General features: G+C 36.0%; 1 protein-coding gene and 1 long non-coding RNA gene across 6 annotated transcripts in view; one reads left to right on the top strand and one right to left on the bottom strand.

Moving 5' to 3' along the window:
- Positions 1-3,070, top strand: part of LOC144214991 (zinc finger protein 516-like) — a 13,198-nt gene extending 10,128 nt beyond the window's left edge. For all 3 annotated transcript variants that reach the window (XM_077743749.1, XM_077743748.1, XM_077743750.1), the window contains 3 exons: positions 177-1,247; positions 1,316-1,380; positions 2,734-3,070. In XM_077743749.1, the coding sequence (XP_077599875.1) occupies positions 177-1,247; positions 1,316-1,380; positions 2,734-2,784 (1,187 nt within the window). In that variant the 3' untranslated portion in view covers positions 2,785-3,070. The remainder of the gene's footprint in view (positions 1-176; positions 1,248-1,315; positions 1,381-2,733) is intronic.
- On the bottom strand, positions 2,591-22,758 carry LOC144214994 (uncharacterized). Of its 3 annotated transcripts, none has more exons than XR_013330318.1 (5): positions 22,621-22,758; positions 21,740-21,798; positions 16,079-16,274; positions 15,465-15,563; positions 2,591-2,800 (listed from the first exon to the last, which is right to left on the bottom strand). It is a non-coding gene; the product is annotated as an uncharacterized LOC144214994 (long non-coding RNA). The 3 variants fall into 3 exon arrangements; XR_013330317.1 differs by having other exon boundaries at positions 15,465-15,575; XR_013330319.1 differs by lacking the exon at positions 15,465-15,563 and having other exon boundaries at positions 2,592-2,800.
- Positions 22,759-22,828: the final 70 nt, after the last annotated feature.

Here is a 22,828-nt window from a genome sequence, read left to right on the forward strand (position 1 = left end):
CTAAAAGTTTTTAAAAAGCAAAAATCAAACATTAGGCAAACATGCCATATTTCATTGTGTAGTGAGAGCACTCTCTTGTGGAACAGAGTGGGTCTGCAGGAAACCTTTATGGAAGGAGTGGACATTGCAAAAACATTTATGTCGAATGTTTTTTTTTATTGACTTTGTTCCCACAGATGAAAAGCCCTTACTGTGCCAGCACTGCGACTTCCACACGTCGGATGCATCTCTCCTCAGCTCTCACGTGCAGACGCGCCACCGGGACGTCAAAGCCACCGTGTCCTCGGACAAAGCAACCAGCCAAAACGACTTCGCGGCCTCCAGGTACGTGGACTACCTCCGCAAAAGGAGCGCTCAGCTCTGCCAGCCGTATTGGAACCCCTTCCCCGGCTTACCCGGCGAGCTCAACGTCAAGACGGAAAAGTGCGGCGAGGCCGGCGAACTGGGGAGTCTTCTCAACCTGTCTGCCCTGACCGACAACAAAAGATGGGACTCGATCCAAAAAGAAGACCCGCCGAGACATCGCTGCCCGTATTGTTCCCACGCCACCCGCTACCCCGAAGTGTTGTGGATCCATCAGCGAGTGTTGCACCGAGTGGGCAGCGGCAGTTCCGTCGCTCCCAAGTGGGCGCCTTGCTCCAACGGCACCCGGGGTCCAAAGACGTCCCGCTGGAGGCGCACGGGAGCGCCGCCATTCCTGGAAGGGAAAGACTGCCCGGCGTTGCCAGCACCCCGGAGTCAGCGAACACAACCGCCAGCCGCCGCCGATGCCAACCGCACGCCCTCTAAGAGCCAATCCAGCACCAAGTCCAAGGACGCCAAAGCGCCGGATTCCCGCGGCAGGGTGAAGTCGGAGCAGAAGCGCACGTCGGAAAGCAGCAGTGGCGGCAAAGCCAGCTCGTCCACCAAGAATGTCTCCGTTCGCACGGCGGAAGAGGGCCACTTTCCAAAGGAGGGTCTGGGTTTTATGTTGAGTCACAGCGCTGCCTCGTCCGACTCAATTCCACGGCACCCTCAAAGACTCCCTTCTCCCAGTCCCAAGGGGGCTGACCTCTGGGCCACGATGAGCATGTGGGGCCACCGTGCCTACTTGGACCCACTCCTGTACTCTCAGGCAAAGAGCAACGTAGCGACGGACCCCCCTGCGGACTTTGACGTGGTGAGCCTCCTGAAGGGCTACAATCCGCACGAACTGGCCGCTCTCTATCAGCACTGGGGCTTCGTGGACCCAAGACTGGACCCGCAGGGTAAGTTAAAGCACTCACAATCTTACTCGACTTGACACACGCGACCACTTTTTCTATGTCTTTTGCAGCAATGTTGCGGCTCAACGGACACTTTGGAAATGAAGTCCATTCCTCCACAGAAAATTCCCGACAAGTGAGTATTATATCAATAATCATTTTTATTTTTAACAAGGCAACACTTTTCCATTTAGATGACCTGGCAGGTGAGTGGTTACTGTGTGGGCCTCACAGTTCTGGAGTCGAGGATCTGATCCCAGGACCGTTCTCGCTGAGTGGAGCTTGCACGTTCTCCCCAGGCCTGCGTGAATTTCCTCCAGGTACTCCAGTTTCCTCCCACATTCCAAAGACTTGCATGGGAGGTTGGTTGGACACTTGAAATTGCCCACTTGGTATGTTTGAGTGTGAGCGTGAATGATTGTCCTTTGTCTCCTCGTGTCCTGTAATCGACTGGCCACAGAGCCACCCTAAATCGATCGCAGTACATAAGGATACAAAGGACAGTCATTCATGCTCACACTCATACATACCAAGGGGCAATTTAGAGTGCCCAACCAGCCTACCATGCATTTCTTTGGAATGTTGGTAGTAAAGTGGAATACTTGGAGGAAACTCATGCAGGCGTGGGGAGAAAATGCAAACTTGACCTAAGTGAGTTGACTGGGATTTGATCCTCTGCTCCCCAGAGCTGTGTGGCCAATGCATTGGTCAATGCTCTAACCACTTTTGTGGCTTAGTGGTTAGAGCGTCAGTCATTACATTAGGAGGCCAGGGTTCAAATCCTGGTCGGTGCACCATTGTCGAGTCTACAGTGACCTGTATGGTATGTTGGTTGGACACTCTTTGTTGCCCCTTGGTACAAATGTACGCTTGTACCAAAGAGGCATCCTCAAGTGTCCAACCAATATACCTACATGGTGTGCTGGTTGGACATTTGAGGTTGGAACACCAGTACACTTGTACTAGTATACCAGCCTCAAGTGTCCAACCAGCACACCATGTAGGTATGTTGGTTGGACACTCGAGGATGCCCCTTGGTACAAGTGTACATTTGCACCAAGGGGCAACAAAGAGTGTCCAACCATACCTAAATGGTATGTTGGTTGTACACTCGGGGTTATCCTTTTGGTACAAGTGTACACTTGTACCAAAGGGGTAACCTCGAGTGTACAACCAACATACCTACATGGTGTGCTGGTTGGACACTTGAGGTTGGTACACTGGTACACTTGTCTTAGTGTACCAGCCTCAAGTATCCAACCAGCACACCATGTAGGTATGTTGGTTGGACATTCAAAGTTGCTCCTTGGTGCAAGTGTACACTTGTACCAAAGGGGCAACCTTCAGTGTCCAACCAGCATACAATGCAGGTCACTGCAGACCCGATAAGGGTGCACTGACCAGGATTTGAACCCTGGCCTCCTAATGTAGTGTCTGACCACTCAAACCACAATGTTTCCCAATGACGAATCACTTGTTCTTCCTCCAGGTGACCAGCCGTTCCACTTCCACCTTGGGATCTCTTCATAAAGGGACGTGAAGACCATCGGAAACATCTGTTAACACAAATACGCATTGACTAAACATATGCAAAGACATTTGGTGCACTAATTATTTGTATTTCTATTTGTGTATGCACACGGGTACAAAAAGACATGGAAATGAGCTAAGAAAATGTGACATTTGGAAGGTTAAAGTGGCCCAAAATTTGAACTTGTCTATTTTAATGTACTTAAATGTCTTATGTTTGTTCCATGTTTTTGTTCTCAGAGAACCTAAAGTCAGTCAATAGTTTTGACATACAATAAACAGAAGACTTAATTCTACTTACCTTCATGGACTCTACTGTAAACAAATTCATGGTTACGCGTAATAGTACTCACCTTGAAAAGTTCAGGTCCAAAGATTTCTTTGTCTGTTTTACATTTTTCCTGATTTTATGTGGTTATGTTTCTACCTATTTAGTCAGTTTCTACTTGTAGTTTTGTACTGTATTTTTTTTAAATGTCCAATAGACAGGATGTGTTTGCACCAAAACAAAAAAGCCATTAATAGTTATGCGACTGAAGAATGACGGGTATTGACTTTAAGCAAATACCGTCCACCAGGAACAAAGCATTTATATACAATAGTTCTATTTAATAGTTTGTGTTCATTCCGAGTGGAATTGAAACATTTTCAGTACTTGATATTTGTAGATCAAAATGTTCAGAGAAAGATAATAAAGATTGTTGTATTTGTCAATTGGCGAGTCCAATCAAAACCTGTCCACTCTCACTTACTAGTAGTTTGCAATTTCACCACAAAGCGGCAGCAACGGCAAACAAATGGAATGATTCTGAGAACACTTTGGGTTATCTATGTTAAGTATTTTCTCCAAAAAACGACATAGGTTACTATGTCGTTTTTTCCCAAAAAAACGACATAGTAACCTATGTCGTTTTTTTTTGAAAAAAACGACAACCTATGTCATTTTTTTCCAAAAAAACCACATAGGTTACTATGTCGACATAGGTTACTATGTCGTTTTTTGGCGAAAAACGACATAGGTTACCATGTCGTTTTTTTTCCAAAAAAACGACATAGTAACCTATGTCGTTTTTTGGAGAAAAACGACATAGGTTACTATGTCGTTTTTTGGCGAAAAACGACATAGGTTACTATGTCGTTTTATGGAAAAAAACGACATAGGTTACTATGTCGTTTTTTTTCCAAAAAAACGACATAGTAACCTATGTCGTTTTTCGCCAAAAAACGACATAGTAACCTATGTCGTTTTTTTCCGAAAAAACGACATAGTAACTTATGTCGTTTTTCTCCAAAAAACGACATAGGTTACTATGTCGTTTTTTTCCAAAAAAACGACATAGTAACCTATGTCGTTTTTTTCCAAAAAAAAAAACGACATAGTAACCTATGTCGTTTTTTTGGAAAAAAAACGACATAGGTTACTATGTCGTTTTTCTCCAAAAAACGACATAGGTTACTATGTCGTTTTTCGGAGAAAAAACGACATAGTAGCTATAAACTATGTCGTTTTTCTCCCCAAAAGCGACATAGTAGCTATAAACTATGTCGTTTTTCTCCCCAAAAACGACATAGTAGCTATAAACTATGTCGTTTTTTGGAGAAAATACGACATAGTAGCTATAAACTATGTCGTTTTTCTCCCCAAAAACGACATAATAGCTATAAACTATGTTGTTTTTTCCAAAAAACGACATAGGTTAGTATGTCGTTTTTTATGGAAAAAAACGACATAGGTTAGTATGTCGTTTTTTCCCCAAAAAACGACATAGGTTAGTATGTCGTTTTTTTGGGAAAAAAACGACATAGTAGCTATAAACTATGTCGTTTTTCTCCCCAAAAACGACATAATAGCTATAAACTATGTTGTTTTTTCCAAAAAACGACATAGGTTAGTATGTCGTTTTTATGGAAAAAAACGACATAGGTTAGTATGTCGTTTTTATGGAAAAAAACGACATAGGTTAGTATGTCGTTTTTTTGGAAAAAAACGACATAGGTTAGTATGTCGTTTTTTTGGAAAAAAACGACATAGGTTAGTATGTCGTTTTTATGGAAAAAAACGACATAGGTTAGTATGTCGTTTTTTTGGAAAAAAACGACATAGGTTAGTATGTCTTTTTTTTTGGAAAAAAACGACATAGGTTAGTATGTCGTTTTTTTGAAAAAAAACGACATAGGTTAGTATGTCGTTTTTATGGAAAAAACGACATAGGTTAGTATGTCGTTTTTTTTGGAAAAAAACGACATAGGTTAGTATGTCGTTTTTATGGAAAAAACGACATAGGTTAGTATGTCGTTTTTATGGAAAAAACGACATAGGTTAGTATGTCGTTTTTTTGGAAAAAAACGACATAGGTTAGTATGTCGTTTTTTTTGGAAAAAACGACATAGGTTAGTATGTCGTTTTTTTGGAAAAAACGACATAGGTTAGTATGTCGTTTTTTTGGAAAAAAACGACATAGGTTAGTATGTCGTTATTTTGGAAAAAAAACGACATAGGTTAGTATGTCGTTTTTATGGAAAAAAACGACATAGGTTAGTATGTCGTTTTTTTGGAAAAAAACGACATAGGTTAGTATGTCGTTTTTATGGAAAAAACGACATAGGTTAGTATGTCGTTTTTTTGGGAAAAAAACGACATAGGTTAGTATGTCGTTTTTTTGGAAAAAAACGACATAGGTTAGTATGTCGTTTTTTTGGAAAAAAACGACATAGGTTAGTATGTCGTTTTTTTGGAAAAAAACGACATAGGTTAGTATGTCGTTTTTATGGAAAAAAACGACATAGGTTAGTATGTCGTTTTTTTGGAAAAAAACGACATAGGTTAGTATGTCTTTTTTTTGGAAAAAAACGACATAGGTTAGTATGTCGTTTTTTTGAAAAAAAACGACATAGGTTAGTATGTCGTTTTTATGGAAAAAACGACATAGGTTAGTATGTCGTTTTTTTTGGAAAAAAACGACATAGGTTAGTATGTCGTTTTTATGGAAAAAACGACATAGGTTAGTATGTCGTTTTTATGGAAAAAACGACATAGGTTAGTATGTCGTTTTTTTGGAAAAAAACGACATAGGTTAGTATGTCGTTTTTTTTGGAAAAAACGACATAGGTTAGTATGTCGTTTTTTTGGAAAAAACGACATAGGTTAGTATGTCGTTTTTTTGGAAAAAAACGACATAGGTTAGTATGTCGTTTTTTTGGAAAAAAAACGACATAGGTTAGTATGTCGTTTTTATGGAAAAAAACGACATAGGTTAGTATGTCGTTTTTTTGGAAAAAAACGACATAGGTTAGTATGTCGTTTTTATGGAAAAAACGACATAGGTTAGTATGTCGTTTTTTTGGGAAAAAAACGACATAGGTTAGTATGTCGTTTTTTTTGGAAAAAAACGACATAGGTTAGTATGTCGTTTTTTTTGGAAAAAACGACATAGGTTAGTATGTCGTTTTTTTGGAAAAAACGACATAGGTTAGTATGTCGTTTTTTTGGAAAAAAACGACATAGGTTAGTATGTCGTTATTTTGGAAAAAAAACGACATAGGTTAGTATGTCGTTTTTATGGAAAAAAACGACATAGGTTAGTATGTCGTTTTTTTGGAAAAAAACGACATAGGTTAGTATGTCGTTTTATTTTGAAAAAACGACATAGGTTAGTATGTCGTTTTTTTTGGAAAAAAACGACATAGGTTAGTATGTCGTTTTTTTGGAAAAAAACGACATAGGTTAGTATGTCGTTTTTATGGAAAAAAACGACATAGGTTAGTATGTCGTTTTTTTGGAAAAAAACGACATAGGTTAGTATGTCGTTTTTTTGGAAAAAAACGACATAGGTTAGTATGTCGTTTTTATGGAAAAAAACGACATAGGTTAGTATGTCGTTTTTTTGGAAAAAAACGACATAGGTTAGTATGTCTTTTTTTTTGGAAAAAAACGACATAGGTTAGTATGTCGTTTTTTTGAAAAAAAACGACATAGGTTAGTATGTCGTTTTTTTGGAAAAAAACGACATAGGTTAGTATGTCGTTTTTTTGGAAAAAAACGACATAGGTTAGTATGTCGTTTTTATGGAAAAAAACGACATAGGTTAGTATGTCGTTTTTTTGGAAAAAAACGACATAGGTTAGTATGTCTTTTTTTTTGGAAAAAAACGACATAGGTTAGTATGTCGTTTTTTTGAAAAAAAACGACATAGGTTAGTATGTCGTTTTTATGGAAAAAACGACATAGGTTAGTATGTCGTTTTTTTTGGAAAAAAACGACATAGGTTAGTATGTCGTTTTTATGGAAAAAACGACATAGGTTAGTATGTCGTTTTTATGGAAAAAACGACATAGGTTAGTATGTCGTTTTTTTGGAAAAAAACGACATAGGTTAGTATGTCGTTTTTATGGAAAAAAACGACATAGGTTAGTATGTCGTTTTTTTGGAAAAAAACGACATAGGTTAGTATGTCGTTTTTTTTTAAAAAAACGACATAGGTTAGTATGTCGTTTTTTTGGAAAAAAACGACATAGGTTGGTATGTCGTTTTATTTTGAAAAAACGACATAGGTTAGTATGTCGTTTTTTTTGGAAAAAAACGACATAGGTTAGTATGTCGTTTTTATGGAAAAAACGACATAGGTTAGTATGTCGTTTTTTTGGAAAAAAACGACATAGGTTAGTATGTCGTTTTTATGGAAAAAAACGACATAGGTTAGTATGTCGTTTTTATGGAAAAAACGACATAGGTTAGTATGTCGTTTTTTTGGAAAAAAACGACATAGGTTAGTATGTCGTTTTTTTTGGAAAAAACGACATAGGTTAGTATGTCGTTTTTTTGGAAAAAACGACATAGGTTAGTATGTCGTTTTTTTGGAAAAAAACGACATAGGTTAGTATGTCGTTATTTTGGAAAAAAACGACATAGGTTAGTATGTCGTTTTTATGGAAAAAAACGACATAGGTTAGTATGTCGTTTTTTTGGAAAAAAACGACATAGGTTAGTATGTCGTTTTTATGGAAAAAACGACATAGGTTAGTATGTCGTTTTTTTGGGAAAAAAACGACATAGGTTAGTATATCGTTTTTTTTGGAAAAAAACGACATAGGTTAGTATGTCGTTTTTTTGGAAAAAAACGACATAGGTTAGTATGTCATTTTTTTGGAAAAAAACGACATAGGTTAGTATGTCGTTTTTCTGGAAAAAAACGACATAGGTTAGTGTGTCGTTTTTCTGGAAAAAAACGACATAGGTTAGTATGTCGTTTTTATGGAAAAAAACGACATAGGTTAGTATGTCGTTATTTTGGAAAAAAAACGACATAGGTTAGTATGTCGTTTTTATGGAAAAAAACGACATAGGTTAGTATGTCGTTTTTTTGGAAAAAAACGACATAGGTTAGTATGTCGTTTTTTTTGAAAAAAAACGACATAGGTTAGTATGTCGTTTTTTTGGAAAAAAACGACATAGGTTAGTATGTCGTTTTTTTTGAAAAAAACGACATAGGTTAGTATGTCGTTTTTATGGAAAAAAACGACATAGGTTAGTATGTCGTTTTTATGGAAAAAAACGACATAGGTTAGTATGTCGTTTTTTTGGAAAAAAACGACATAGGTTAGTATGTCGTTTTTTTTGGAAAAAAACGACATAGGTTAGTATGTCGTTTTTTTGGAAAAAAACGACATAGGTTAGTATGTCGTTTTTATGGAAAAAAACAACATAGGTTAGTATGTCGTTTTTATGGAAAAAAACGACATAGGTTAGTATGTCGTTTTTTTGGAAAAAAACGACATAGGTTAGTATGTCGTTTTTTTTTGAAAAAAACGACATAGGTTAGTATGTCGTTTTTATGGAAAAAACGACATAGGTTAGTATGTCGTTTTTTTGGAAAAAAACGACATAGGTTAGTATGTCGTTTTTTTTGGAAAAAACGACATAGGTTAGTATGTCGTTTTTTTGGAAAAAAACGACATAGGTTAGTATGTCGTTTTTTTGGAAAAAAACGACATAGGTTAGTATGTCGTTATTTTGGAAAAAACGACATAGGTTAGTATGTCGTTTTTATGGAAAAAAACGACATAGGTTAGTATGTCGTTTTTTTGGAAAAAAACGACATAGGTTAGTATGTCGTTTTTATGGAAAAAACGACATAGGTTAGTATGTCGTTTTTTTGGGAAAAAAACGACATAGGTTAGTATGTCGTTTTTTTTTGGAAAAAAACGACATAGGTTAGTATGTCGTTTTTATGGAAAAAACGACATAGGTTAGTATGTCGTTTTTTTGGAAAAAAACGACATAGGTTAGTATGTCGTTTTTCTGGAAAAAATCGACATAGGTTAGTATGTCGTTTTTCTGGAAAAAAACGACATAGGTTAGTATGTCGTTTTTATGGAAAAAAACGACATAGGTTAGTATGTCGTTTTTTTGGAAAAAAACGACATAGGTTAGTATGTCGTTTTTTTTGAAAAAAACGACATAGGTTAGTATGTCGTTTTTATGGAAAAAACGACATAGGTTAGTATGTCGTTTTTTTGGGAAAAAAACGACATAGGTTAGTATGTCGTTTTTTTTTTGGAAAAAAACGACATAGGTTAGTATGTCGTTTTTATGGAAAAAACGACATAGGTTAGTATGTCGTTTTTTTGGAAAAAAACGACATAGGTTAGTATGTCGTTTTTCTGGAAAAAAACGACATAGGTTAGTATGTCGTTTTTCTGGAAAAAAACGACATAGGTTAGTATGTCGTTTTTATGGAAAAAAACGACATAGGTTAGTATGTCGTTTTTTTGGAAAAAAACGACATAGGTTAGTATGTCGTTTTTTTTTGAAAAAAACGACATAGGTTAGTATGTCGTTTTTTTGGAAAAAAACGACATAGGTTAGTATGTCGTTTTTTTGGAAAAAAACGACATAGGTTAGTATGTCGTTTTTTTTGGAAAAAAACGACATAGGTTAGTATGTCATTTTTTTTTGGAAAAAAACGACATAGGTTAGTATGTCGTTTTTTTGGAAAAAAACGACATAGGTTAGTATGTCGTTTTTTTGGAAAAAAACGACATAGGTTAGTATGTCGTTTTTTTTTAAAAAACGACATAGGTTAGTATGTCGTTTTTTTGGAAAAAAACGACATAGGTTAGTATGTCGTTTTTTTGGAAAAAAACGACATAGGTTAGTATGTCGTTTTTATGGAAAAAAACGACATAGGTTAGTATGTCGTTTATTTGGAAAAAACGACATAGGTTAGTATGTCGTTTCTTTGGAAAAAAAACGACATAGGTTAGTATGTCGTTTTTTTTGAAAAAACGACATAGGTTAGTATGTCGTTTTTTTGGAAAAAAACGACATAGGTTAGTATGTCGTTTTTATGGAAAAAAACGACATAGGTTAGTATGTCGTTTTATTTTGAAAAAACGACATAGGTTAGTATGTCGTTTTTTTGGAAAAAAACGACATAGGTTAGTATGTCGTTTTTATGGAAAAAAACGACATAGGTTAGTATGTCGTTTTATTTGGAAAAAACGACATAGGTTAGTATGTCGTTTTTATGGAAAAAAACGACATAGGTTAGTATGTCGTTTTATTTGGAAAAAACGACATAGGTTAGTATGTCGTTTCTTTGGAAAAAAAACGACATAGGTTAGTATGTCGTTTTTTTGGAAAAAAACGACATAGGTTAGTATGTCGTTTTTTTGGAAAAAAACGACATAGGTTAGTATGTCGTTTTTATGGAAAAAAACGACATAGGTTAGTATGTCGTTTTTTTTGAAAAAACGACATAGGTTAGTATGTCGTTTTTTTTGGAAAAAAACGACATAGGTTAGTATGTCGTTTTTATGGAAAAAAACGACATAGGTTAGTATGTCGTTTTATTTGGAAAAAACGACATAGGTTAGTATGTCGTTTCTTTGGAAAAAAAACGACATAGGTTAGTATGTCGTTTTTTTGGAAAAAAACGACATAGGTTAGTATGTCGTTTTTTTGGAAAAAAACGACATAGGTTAGTATGTCGTTTTTATGGAAAAAAACGACATACTAACCTATGTCGTTTTTTCAAAAAAAACGACATACTAACCTATGTCGTTTTTTTCCAAAAAAACGACATACTAACCTATGTCGTTTTTTCAAAAAAAACGACATACTAACCTATGTCGTTTTTTTCCAAAAAAACGACATACTAACCTATGTCGTTTTTTTTCCAAAAAAAAACGACATACTAACCTATGTCGTTTTTTCCATAAAAACGACATACTAACCTATGTCGTTTTTTTGGAAAAAAACGACATAGGTTAGTATGTCGTTTTTTTTTAAAAAACGACATAGGTTAGTATGTCGTTTTTTTGGAAAAAAACGACATAGGTTAGTATGTCGTTTTTTTGGAAAAAAACGACATAGGTTAGTATGTCGTTTTTATGGAAAAAAACGACATAGGTTAGTATGTCGTTTATTTGGAAAAAACGACATAGGTTAGTATGTCGTTTCTTTGGAAAAAAAACGACATAGGTTAGTATGTCGTTTTTTTTGAAAAAACGACATAGGTTAGTATGTCGTTTTTTTGGAAAAAAACGACATAGGTTAGTATGTCGTTTTTATGGAAAAAAACGACATAGGTTAGTATGTCGTTTTATTTTGAAAAAACGACATAGGTTAGTATGTCGTTTTTTTGGAAAAAAACGACATAGGTTAGTATGTCGTTTTTATGGAAAAAAACGACATAGGTTAGTATGTCGTTTTATTTGGAAAAAACGACATAGGTTAGTATGTCGTTTTTATGGAAAAAAACGACATAGGTTAGTATGTCGTTTTATTTGGAAAAAACGACATAGGTTAGTATGTCGTTTCTTTGGAAAAAAAACGACATAGGTTAGTATGTCGTTTTTTTGGAAAAAAACGACATAGGTTAGTATGTCGTTTTTTTGGAAAAAAACGACATAGGTTAGTATGTCGTTTTTATGGAAAAAAACGACATAGGTTAGTATGTCGTTTTTTTTGAAAAAACGACATAGGTTAGTATGTCGTTTTTTTTGGAAAAAAACGACATAGGTTAGTATGTCGTTTTTATGGAAAAAAACGACATAGGTTAGTATGTCGTTTTATTTGGAAAAAACGACATAGGTTAGTATGTCGTTTCTTTGGAAAAAAAACGACATAGGTTAGTATGTCGTTTTTTTGGAAAAAAACGACATAGGTTAGTATGTCGTTTTTTTGGAAAAAAACGACATAGGTTAGTATGTCGTTTTTATGGAAAAAAACGACATACTAACCTATGTCGTTTTTTCAAAAAAAACGACATACTAACCTATGTCGTTTTTTTCCAAAAAAACGACATACTAACCTATGTCGTTTTTTCAAAAAAAACGACATACTAACCTATGTCGTTTTTTTCCAAAAAAACGACATACTAACCTATGTCGTTTTTTTTCCAAAAAAAAACGACATACTAACCTATGTCGTTTTTTCCATAAAAACGACATACTAACCTATGTCGTTTTTTTGGAAAAAAACGACATAGGTTAGTATGTCGTTTTTTTTTAAAAAACGACATAGGTTAGTATGTCGTTTTTTTGGAAAAAAACGACATAGGTTAGTATGTCGTTTTTTTGGAAAAAAACGACATAGGTTAGTATGTCGTTTTTATGGAAAAAAACGACATAGGTTAGTATGTCGTTTATTTGGAAAAAACGACATAGGTTAGTATGTCGTTTCTTTGGAAAAAAAACGACATAGGTTAGTATGTCGTTTTTTTTGAAAAAACGACATAGGTTAGTATGTCGTTTTTTTGGAAAAAAACGACATAGGTTAGTATGTCGTTTTTATGGAAAAAAACGACATAGGTTAGTATGTCGTTTTATTTTGAAAAAACGACATAGGTTAGTATGTCGTTTTTTTGGAAAAAAACGACATAGGTTAGTATGTCGTTTTTATGGAAAAAAACGACATAGGTTAGTATGTCGTTTTATTTGGAAAAAACGACATAGGTTAGTATGTCGTTTTTATGGAAAAAAACGACATAGGTTAGTATGTCGTTTTATTTGGAAAAAACGACATAGGTTAGTATGTCGTTTCTTTGGAAAAAAAACGACATAGGTTAGTATGTCGTTTTTTTGGAAAAAAACGACATAGGTTAGTATGTCGTTTTTTTGGAAAAAAACGACATAGGTTAGTATGTCGTTTTTATGGAAAAAAACGACATAGGTTAGTATGTCGTTTTTTTTGAAAAAACGACATAGGTTAGTATGTCGTTTTTTTTGGAAAAAAACGACATAGGTTAGTATGTCGTTTTATTTGGAAAAAACGACATAGGTTAGTATGTCGTTTCTTTGGAAAAAAAACGACATAGGTTAGTATGTCGTTTTTTTGGAAAAAAACGACATAGGTTAGTATGTCGTTTTTTTGGAAAAAAACGACATAGGTTAGTATGTCGTTTTTATGGAAAAAAACGACATACTAACCTATGTCGTTTTTTCAAAAAAAACGACATACTAACCTATGTCGTTTTTTTCCAAAAAAACGACATACTAACCTATGTCGTTTTTTCAAAAAAAACGACATACTAACCTATGTCGTTTTTTTCCAAAAAAACGACATACTAACCTATGTCGTTTTTTTTCAAAAAAAAAACGACATACTAACCTATGTCGTTTTTTCCATAAAAACGACATACTAACCTATGTCGTTTTTTTGGAAAAAAACGACATAGGTTAGTATGTCGTTTTTTTTGAAAAAACGACATAGGTTAGTATGTCGTTTTTTTTTTGAAAAAAAACGACATAGGTTAGTATGTCGTTTTTTTGGAAAAAAACGACATAGGTTAGTATGTCGTTTTTTTTTGGAAAAAACGACATAGGTTAGTATGTCATTTTTTTGGAAAAAACGACATAGGTTAGTATGTCGTTTTTTTGGAAAAAAACGACATAGGTTAGTATGTCGTTTTTTTGGAAAAAAACGACATAGGTTAGTATGTCGTTTTTATGGAAAAAAACGACATAGGTTAGTATGTCGTTTTTATGGAAAAAAACGACATAGGTTAGTATGTCGTTTTTTTGGAAAAAAACGACATAGGTTAGTATGTCGTTTTTTTTGGAAAAAAACGACATAGGTTAGTATGTCGTTTTTTTTTGGAAAAAACGACATAGGTTAGTATGTCATTTTTTTGGAAAAAACGACATAGGTTAGTATGTCGTTTTTTTGGAAAAAAACGACATAGGTTAGTATGTCGTTTTTTTGGAAAAAAACGACATAGGTTAGTATGTCGTTTTTATGGAAAAAAACGACATAGGTTAGTATGTCGTTTTTATGGAAAAAAACGACATAGGTTAGTATGTCGTTTTTTTTGGAAAAAAACGACATACTAACCTATGTCGTTTTTTCAAAAAAAACGACATACTAACCTATGTCGTTTTTTTCCAAAAAAACGACATAGGTTAGTATGTCGTTTTTATGGAAAAAACGACATAGGTTAGTATGTCGTTTTTTTTTTGAAAAAAAACGACATAGGTTAGTATGTCGTTTTTTTGGAAAAAAACGACATAGGTTAGTATGTCGTTTTTTTTGGAAAAAACGACATAGGTTAGTATGTCGTTTTGTTGGAAAAAAACGACATAGGTTAGTATGTCGTTTTTTTGGAAAAAAACGACATAGGTTAGTATGTCGTTTTTTTGGAAAAGAACGACATAGGTTAGTATGTCGTTTTTTTGGAAAAAAACGACATAGGTTAGTATGTCGTTTTTATGGAAAAAACGACATAGGTTAGTATGTCGTTTTTTTTGAAAAAAACGACATAGGTTAGTATGTCGTTTTTTTTGAAAAAAACGACATAGGTTAGTATGTCGTTTTTTTGGAAAAAAACGACATAGGTTAGTATGTGGTTTTTTTGGAAAAAAACGACATAGGTTAGTATGTCGTTTTTTTCAATAAAAACGACATACTAACCTATGTCGTTTTTTGGAAAAAAACGACATAAGTTAGTATGTCGTTTTTTTTGGAAAAAAACGACATAGGTTAGTATGTCGTTTTTTTGGAAAAAAACGACATAGGTTAGTATGTCGTTTTTTTGGAAAAAAACGACATAGGTTAGTATGTCGTTTTTTTGGAAAAAAACGACATAGGTTAGTATGTCGTTTTTATGGAAAAAACGACATAGGTTAGTATGTCGTTTTTTTGGGAAAAAAACGACATAGGTTAGTATGTCGTTTTTTTGGGAAAAAAACGACATAGGTTAGTATGTCGTTTTTATGGAAAAACGACATAGGTTAGTATGTCGTTTTTTTGGAAAAAAACGACATAGTAACCTATGTCGTTTTTTTGGAAAAAAAAAACGACATACTAACCTATGTCGTTTTTTTTTCCAAAAAACGACATAGTAACCTATGTCGTTTTTTCCAAAAAAACGACATAGGTTACTATGTTGTTTTTTTGGAGAAAAACGACATGGGTTACTATGTCGTTTTTTTTTTTTTTTTTCCAAAAAAACGACATAGTAACCTATGTCCTTTTTCTCCAAAAAACGACATAGATTACTGTCTTTTTTTTTTGAAAAAAAAAACGACATAGTAACCTATGTCGTTTTTCTCCAAAAAACCAACATAGTAACCTATGTCGTTTTTCTCCAAAAACCCGACATAGTAACCTATGTCGCTTTTCTCCAAAAAAAACGACATAGTAACCTATGTCGTTTTTCTCCAAAAAAAACGACATAGTAACTCACTCGCCTTCGGCTGGGGAGACCTGGGTTCGCTTCCCGGTGTCGCCGGTTGACGACTGACCAGGCGTCGAGAGTCGGCCGGACATGAAGTGGCCCCTCCAACTGTCTGAAATGACAACTGAAAAAAATGACTATGTGTTTAATTTAAATTAAAAAGGTTATTGTTTTTTTTTCGCCATTTAATCAGACTCAAGGGAAACATTGAGCGTGAAGACTTTTGGAAAGATTTAAGAGGAGCAAAAACTAGTCACTCGTCATTACTTGTATTAGTTGTCATTAGCAGTACAAATTAAGCTATATGAGGATGAAATTTATAAACTAAAACAAAAAAATCCTCCAACAAATCCACTTGGGACAGATTCATTTGAATGTCTTCATTTTCCTTGTTTTTACTTATTAAATTTGTTTTATTCTTTTTTAAATCACTCAGAAAATATTGTGTTGTTGCTTGAAATCCTTCAAGTGACCAGCAGAGGATACTCAAGTCTACTCCTCTAATCTACACGCTATGATATTCCCAACCTTCCAGCAGCCTGATGTACTTCATGGCCTTCTTTATTTCCTGTCATCACACACACACACACACAAAGTACCCACACTCCCTCTCACACTACCGCTTACTTGGTGTAGCCCGAAGAAAAGCAGCTGCAAAAGGCCTCAGTAGCGCAAGCTGACGAGAAGTGACAGGTCTCTGTATCAGCCGCCTTCCTCTGACAGCTGACAGACGCGATGGGCTCACGCCAGCCCCGGGCGGGGTGGGGACCGAGAGGCGAAGGATGGGTCGCTGCCGACGCTCTCCAGGCTGCGAGTTGTCGTTCTGAAAGGCAATTACATCGGCAATTATTCATGGCAAATAAACACAATGCTTTGCTGCACAGGTGTCTTATTTTTTTTTTATTCATCGGGGGGTCGCTTCAGGATTTTGTCGATGACGTTCGCATTCCTGATGACTTCACTTTCGACCTTTTTCTTCTCATCGGGAAAATGATATTTCCTGGTTCGCAAGGGACTAAACTGCTTTGACCACGAAACCTCATTAGAACATCATTTTGAGTCGAATTGGGGTCGATTTATTCAATTTAGTTGATAAAGACAAACTTTAACTTTTTTTTTTAAAAAGTATGAATTGATGAAAGGCTAATTTAGAGAGCATAACAACAGACGGGTAGTAATTTTAAATGACTATTTAGTGTCATTAGTATTGCTGTATGATACTCCTAAGTGACCAAATATGATTTGATGTAGCTTATAAGTGGCTTAACGTTAGAGTATTTAAAAGTATTTTATGTAGTGATAATTTCATAACAAGTATTTTATGCAAGGATAATTTCATAACAGGTACATTATGTAAGGATACTTTTACAAAAGGTATTTTATGAAATGATAATTTTAGTTGTGCTTTGATAAAAAAAAATAGACGTTAAAGTTGTTGTTGAAAAAACGACATGCAAATCAAAAATAATGTGGAAAAAGTCATCAAAAAGTCTACTTTTGCACGAGGTCTGGTCCAAGCATGGCTTTTCGTTCCAGACATCGTTATTTATCTAATTAAGTCCGACCTGAAGGCGAGAGTGACGGGTGGCCAGCCTCCGATAGATGCAAAAAGTGACGAGAATTAAATGGAGCGGATTAGCATAAGCCAACGAGGCCCGTGTTCAAAGCTCATTTGAAGTGGCGCACGTGCACAGGCGCGGGCGGCGTGCGCGTGACACGGCCATGCCAATTTGGAGAGAATTCAATCTGCCGCCATCAAGCCGAGGGACGTCTGAAAAGAGGAATTTACGCAAACGGCCACGTCGTATATCGCCATCCGCTTTATCAGACGTCGTCGGGCAGATTAGGAAATAATACGGTCAATCATTTATAGAGACGGCGTTGGCGTTATAAGAAGCCGCCGTCGTCAATTGCGAGAAAGTTGATCAAGACGCCTCATGATAGCTTTGGATAATTGGAGGATTTTGGGGAACATTAGCGTTTTGTTGAGGTTAATCATGCATAGTAAGGTTATTTTTGCATAAAAAAACGACATAGTATAGTAAAGCCGAACTTCCATAGCCGTCAATGGTTGCCGCAACTTCTCCCCGACGCGTCACGCTTTGACGATGGTGATGAATGACGATCACGTGCACGGAATGAGCACTTTTGTCCCACTATTATGGGGGCGCGTGTTTGCGCAAACAGCACTTTACCGCTCGACGGGAGACGCCTGTGAATAACATTGCAGTGACTCGATGTGATGGCAGCGTGTGTGTTTGCAAATCTATACAAAAAACGCCAGTGTGTGTGTGTTTGTGTGTGTGGCATGATAAATGTTCTCTCTCTCATAATCTATGTGCTTGAAAATATGATATATGTGAGGATGAACTCTGAATTATAAGCCAAAGAGTGACTCATTAATCTTCCGATTTAGGTGGGGAGTGGACTGGAAGAATCCATTTGCACTGTTTATGTGCTATGAATACTGCAATATATATATAAATATACACATATATACATCCCCATATAGTATATAGTATACACTAAGAATAGTATACATATTGAAATGTTAAGTTAAATGTTAAGTTTACTTTTCGATAAGTGATTAGTGGGCTGAAATTTTTATATCTACCATTTAAATGTAAATACTTAACTCTGATTGGCCATTGGCGAGTCGCTGTTTACACAAAGTAGACAATTAATTGTATATATTATCATTGTATAAATTTATACTGCATAAGAGAAGACGTTCGGTTAAAAATGCAACTAAAAATACAGTTTTGTTGATTTTATTTAAACACATTTCTTATATTTATAATAAGTCGCTCTCCAGTGCTGTAAAATGTTATTAAATGTTACTGTTATTAAACTTTTACTACCAAAAAAAGAGTGTTTAGTCTTAATTAATGTTAAAGGAGAGTTCAAGTGAAGATCAGCTTTTTACAAAGGTAGTTTGTCAGTTTACGAATGGACGTCAATGGCGTCAAAGACCCCCCATGTGGCTCCGGCGGGTGAACGAACGCGCCAGTTTGTCGCCGGAGTCGTAGAGAGAGAGAAGATGCGCATTGATTGAAAGTCCCTGATAGTCCCGTCGCTTCTCATCTGCAACAACATCACTTATTTTGCATTCCGACGCCACGATTGATAAGTGCTAAACGCGCGCGGCGCTGACAAATGCGGATGCAAAGCGGCTCGGACTCCAATGATAACGGCATCCGTCTCTGACAGACGGCGTTCAAATGCTATTTAATAATTGATACGGAAGCGGCAGAGGTGTCGTCTGACCCTGAAGGAATTGCTTTGGCATGATGGGAAATTGCACAGACTTGGTGGTGGTGTGCGGGTGTGACACCCTTTCCTTAGCTACTATATTGGACTCTGTGAAAAATGAAAAGCATTGATTCAGTGGTATTATTGCTTTTTAAATGTATCTTAAGTCAAGCTGTTTATGGCAGGGAACTGTTTGGAATTGTGGCGAAAAAAATGCATGTTTTGAAAACTCTTATGGGGAATAAAGGCATTTTTTTAACTGGAGTTGTGAATAGGGGAAAAATATCGAAAATAAATCGCAATATTTTAATTGTACCTACATATACATACGTATACATACATGTACATATGTATATATATATGTACATATGTACACATATGTACACATATGTATACATATGTACACATATGTGTACATATGTGTACATATGTATACATGTGTACATATGTGTACATATGTATACATATGTATACATATATATATACATATGTATACATATATATACATATATACATATGTACATATATACATATATATACATATATACATATATATACATATATACATATGTACATATAAACACATTTATATACACACATATATACAGCGTACATTCAATATATATTCTTATATATTCTTAATTTATCTATATCTAAATACATAGTTGAAAAATGTTTCATAAAAGGAGATTTCACAAGAATAAAAACTTTTTCATGGAAGAAAAGTTCTAATGTTATACAAAAAAAATAAGTTAAGTATTCCCTTTTAGTTTCAGGGACAAAAGTAATAAAATAATAATTGATTTGGCGAAATAAGCACCAGAAACTAAAGAGATCAAAGTTACAACCTCGGCAGATTAAAGTATAACTTCACGAAATAAAAGTTAAAACAAGATTAAGTCATCGTAATCGGGCAACTTTGTATTTCCGATCAATTAACTAATGAGTGCATTTGATCCGTCTGCTAACCGTTCAGACATCTTTAAGAGGATTGAAAGGCCTCCCATATAAAGCACCTTTAATTCCACCTTAACGATTGCGAAGGTCTAACCGCCGACGACTTCAGGACGCTGGCTGGCTGTGCACGTGACAGATCCGGACCCCCCGCTGTGGCCACCACAGGAGCCCGGGGGGCCCCTGACTCTACCATATGGAACACATACGAGGTCCAATAGAAAACCCTAACAAATTAATTTTTAAAAATATCCCATTATTCATTCATATAGACCAGACGTGGGCAAACTACGGCCCGCGGGCCACATCTGGCCTGCCGATGTTGTCCAAATATATATTTTTTATTTTATTTACTTTAATGATGAGAGATGAGTATGTTAATACTTTAGTCCTATTTTTCTGCTTATGTTTCATATGTACTGTTAACAGATGCACTTTTTTATTTGTATCGTATCTTGTTCTGAATCGGCCCATCTGTCAAATTTTTAAAGTAAATGTGGCCCCCGGGCCCAAAAGTTTACCCACCCCTAATATAAACTAGATTTTTTCATTCTCTTTTCACTTTAACCCCACCTTAAGTTAAATCTGATGGGGTTTGGGCGCCATTGTGAAGCATTTTAGGAAATAAAGTCCTGATTTAAGTTGGACCGCTGTTCTTCAGAAGTTACTTGAAGTCGCCCTAATACGAACGACGTCGCCTGGGAGGGCGCGCGGAGCGTGACGAGACGTTAAAACATCCCCAATGAAAGGTACGTCGTCGCCGCCGCCGCAGCCTGTCAGGGCATTACCCCTCGAGATGAAAGGGGTCTCGGCGTCTTCGGGGGTTCGAGGATTTGTCGGCTGAGATTCCAACAAACACTTCCGCCATAATTACTGGTAGACTTTTCTTCCGCACCGCAGGCGAAGGTGAGGATCCTTTAATTGTCACTTTTTATTACCCCCCCCCCAAGTTCACCCCCCTGAGGCCGTTATTCCGCGATTAAAGGGCGCAAGCGGGGGTATTTAGTTCAGGTATTAGTCGGGAAATGGAGGTGTCGTCGTCATGCCGGAGTTGGCTTGACACTCGCGGCTCAAGTGCAACTTTTTTACTGCTTCGGAGGCTTAACGGTCGCAAAAAAGTATTTTAAGTCGTGAGGTTGGCTTTGTGTCTGTCCGTCTGACATCGCGAGTACAATGACCCCCACGTCAAAGCGATGGGGAAAAAACGAATACTCTGGCGGGATTACATTTCACTTGACATTAAAAGTTAAACTGGGAAAAGTTCCTGGAATCGCTCGTTTTTTTAATCAAATTCTTCATTTTACCTCCTTTGGCAAACTATAAGTCACTCCAAAATCTGCAAAAAAACTCTAGTTTACAGAACAAAATTAGAATTTGGATTCAGCCCTCTAAAATTTAATCAATGCATGTTTTGTTGACTCGTGTTTTTAACCTGGCAACCATGTTTAGATTTCATAAAATAATATTTAATCATGAAATGTTATCTTCCATTGAGTTCTATCTTGTGAAATTCTGCCATTTATGTAAATATTTTTGTTAATATTTGAATTTCTCCTTTATATACTGAATAAATATTTTCATTTCCACAGAGTTATCAACATAATAATTGATGCCATTTGTCATTGACACGAACGTTGTTTTCACAAAAAAAGCCTCTCTGCCGCCAGATATTTCAACGCCGATGCTAAGCTACCTAGCGACAAGCATCACAACAATGCCAGCTTAAAGTCGGAAGTCTGCAAATTGATTCGCGAAATCGCCCAAAAACAACAACAACTTTGAGCGAGCGGAAAGGGGGAAACAAAAAAAAAAGCCTAGCATTAAAAACACAAAAACAAACAAAAATAGCTCTAATAGGATTATCTTTTATGTTTGTTTGTCACGGTGGATCAGAGAAAATTGCAGTTAGACCTAAAAAAAAAAACGCTTTGAGGGGTGCCGTTATCGGCCAAACGACATTTCCATATTCATTTTAAGCCTTAGAATTCTTTAGTTTTTAATTGGTCGCTTAATAATCGCACCACCGGGTGGGAGGGATAGCTGGAAAAAACAAAGAGAAAGGCTGTGGGGTTGAGTACTTACAGTATGTGGAGTCAAATATCAGCTGCCATTGACGGGTATAGACGTCCAATCCATTTGAACTGGGATGGAGACAAAAAAAAATGGAAAAAGTCAGTTATTTTTCAGGCATAAAATGATTAAAATGTATTAAATAGGTCCATCCTTTTGGATGTCCACTATTTGAACTAGGAGTGGACGTCAAAGAAGTGAATATATAAAATTTAGTTGTTTTTTCCCCTTCTGTGGAGTCTATAGCGTGTCATCTAGCGCGTTGTATTTTTAGGGTTCCCGACACGTCTGACGCGTTTGCATGTGTTGCCGTGATGCGTGCATAAATAACACCAGGCGGGATATGACAGTTGGCCGGGTGTTCGTTCGTGTTGACAGGCCTGATCGGGACGCCATGACAGCCTATGATTGTCAAAAGGTTTTTTCATGAGTGACGGGACGCCATCTTCATTTGCACGTTAGGGTCGGATGGGGGGAAAAAGATACCAGGGTGTCAGAGACCAGGGAAGTTTATAACCATGTTTTCATTAATGTTGAATTCCTGTCACTTTGTAGGAATTGAATTTCAAATGATGGCAGTTGGAAAATAATTAGAGTATAAAGAATATACATATGGCATAAAAGTTTAGGAATATGTTGTTGCTGTATTTGCACTACTGTCATATTTTTTGGACTAAGTGATGTATATATAAGTCATACTGGAGTGTAATTTGCATTTAGGAGGGCATTTTTTTTTGCCTGATCAGAAAGCAAGGACAAAATAGTTATATGAAAACAGGCAAAATAGGTCTATGTAATATTTGCAGTTGGTTGGGATAACTCTAGCTTAGAGAGATAAATATATTCTCAAAATATAGTTTAGTACATTTTGTTTCTTGAGAAATATTTCTTACCTTCACTTGTAGTTGTAGCAGTAATGTTAGGCTTTAAGTTTGGACCCCAAAGCAGATCAGTCAAACTTAGGAGGCGTATTACAATACATTCATGATCTGGGCCGCTTATCCAAAGCAATCCACTCAGGCAGAGAATGCTATACAAGAAGAAAAAAAAGAAATAAACAAAATAAACTAGCATTTAGTTAATATTTCTAAATAGCAAACA

Source organism: Stigmatopora nigra, chromosome 21, assembly GCF_051989575.1.
Source record: "Stigmatopora nigra isolate UIUO_SnigA chromosome 21, RoL_Snig_1.1, whole genome shotgun sequence".
NCBI classification, from domain to species: Eukaryota; Metazoa; Chordata; class Actinopteri; order Syngnathiformes; family Syngnathidae; genus Stigmatopora; species Stigmatopora nigra.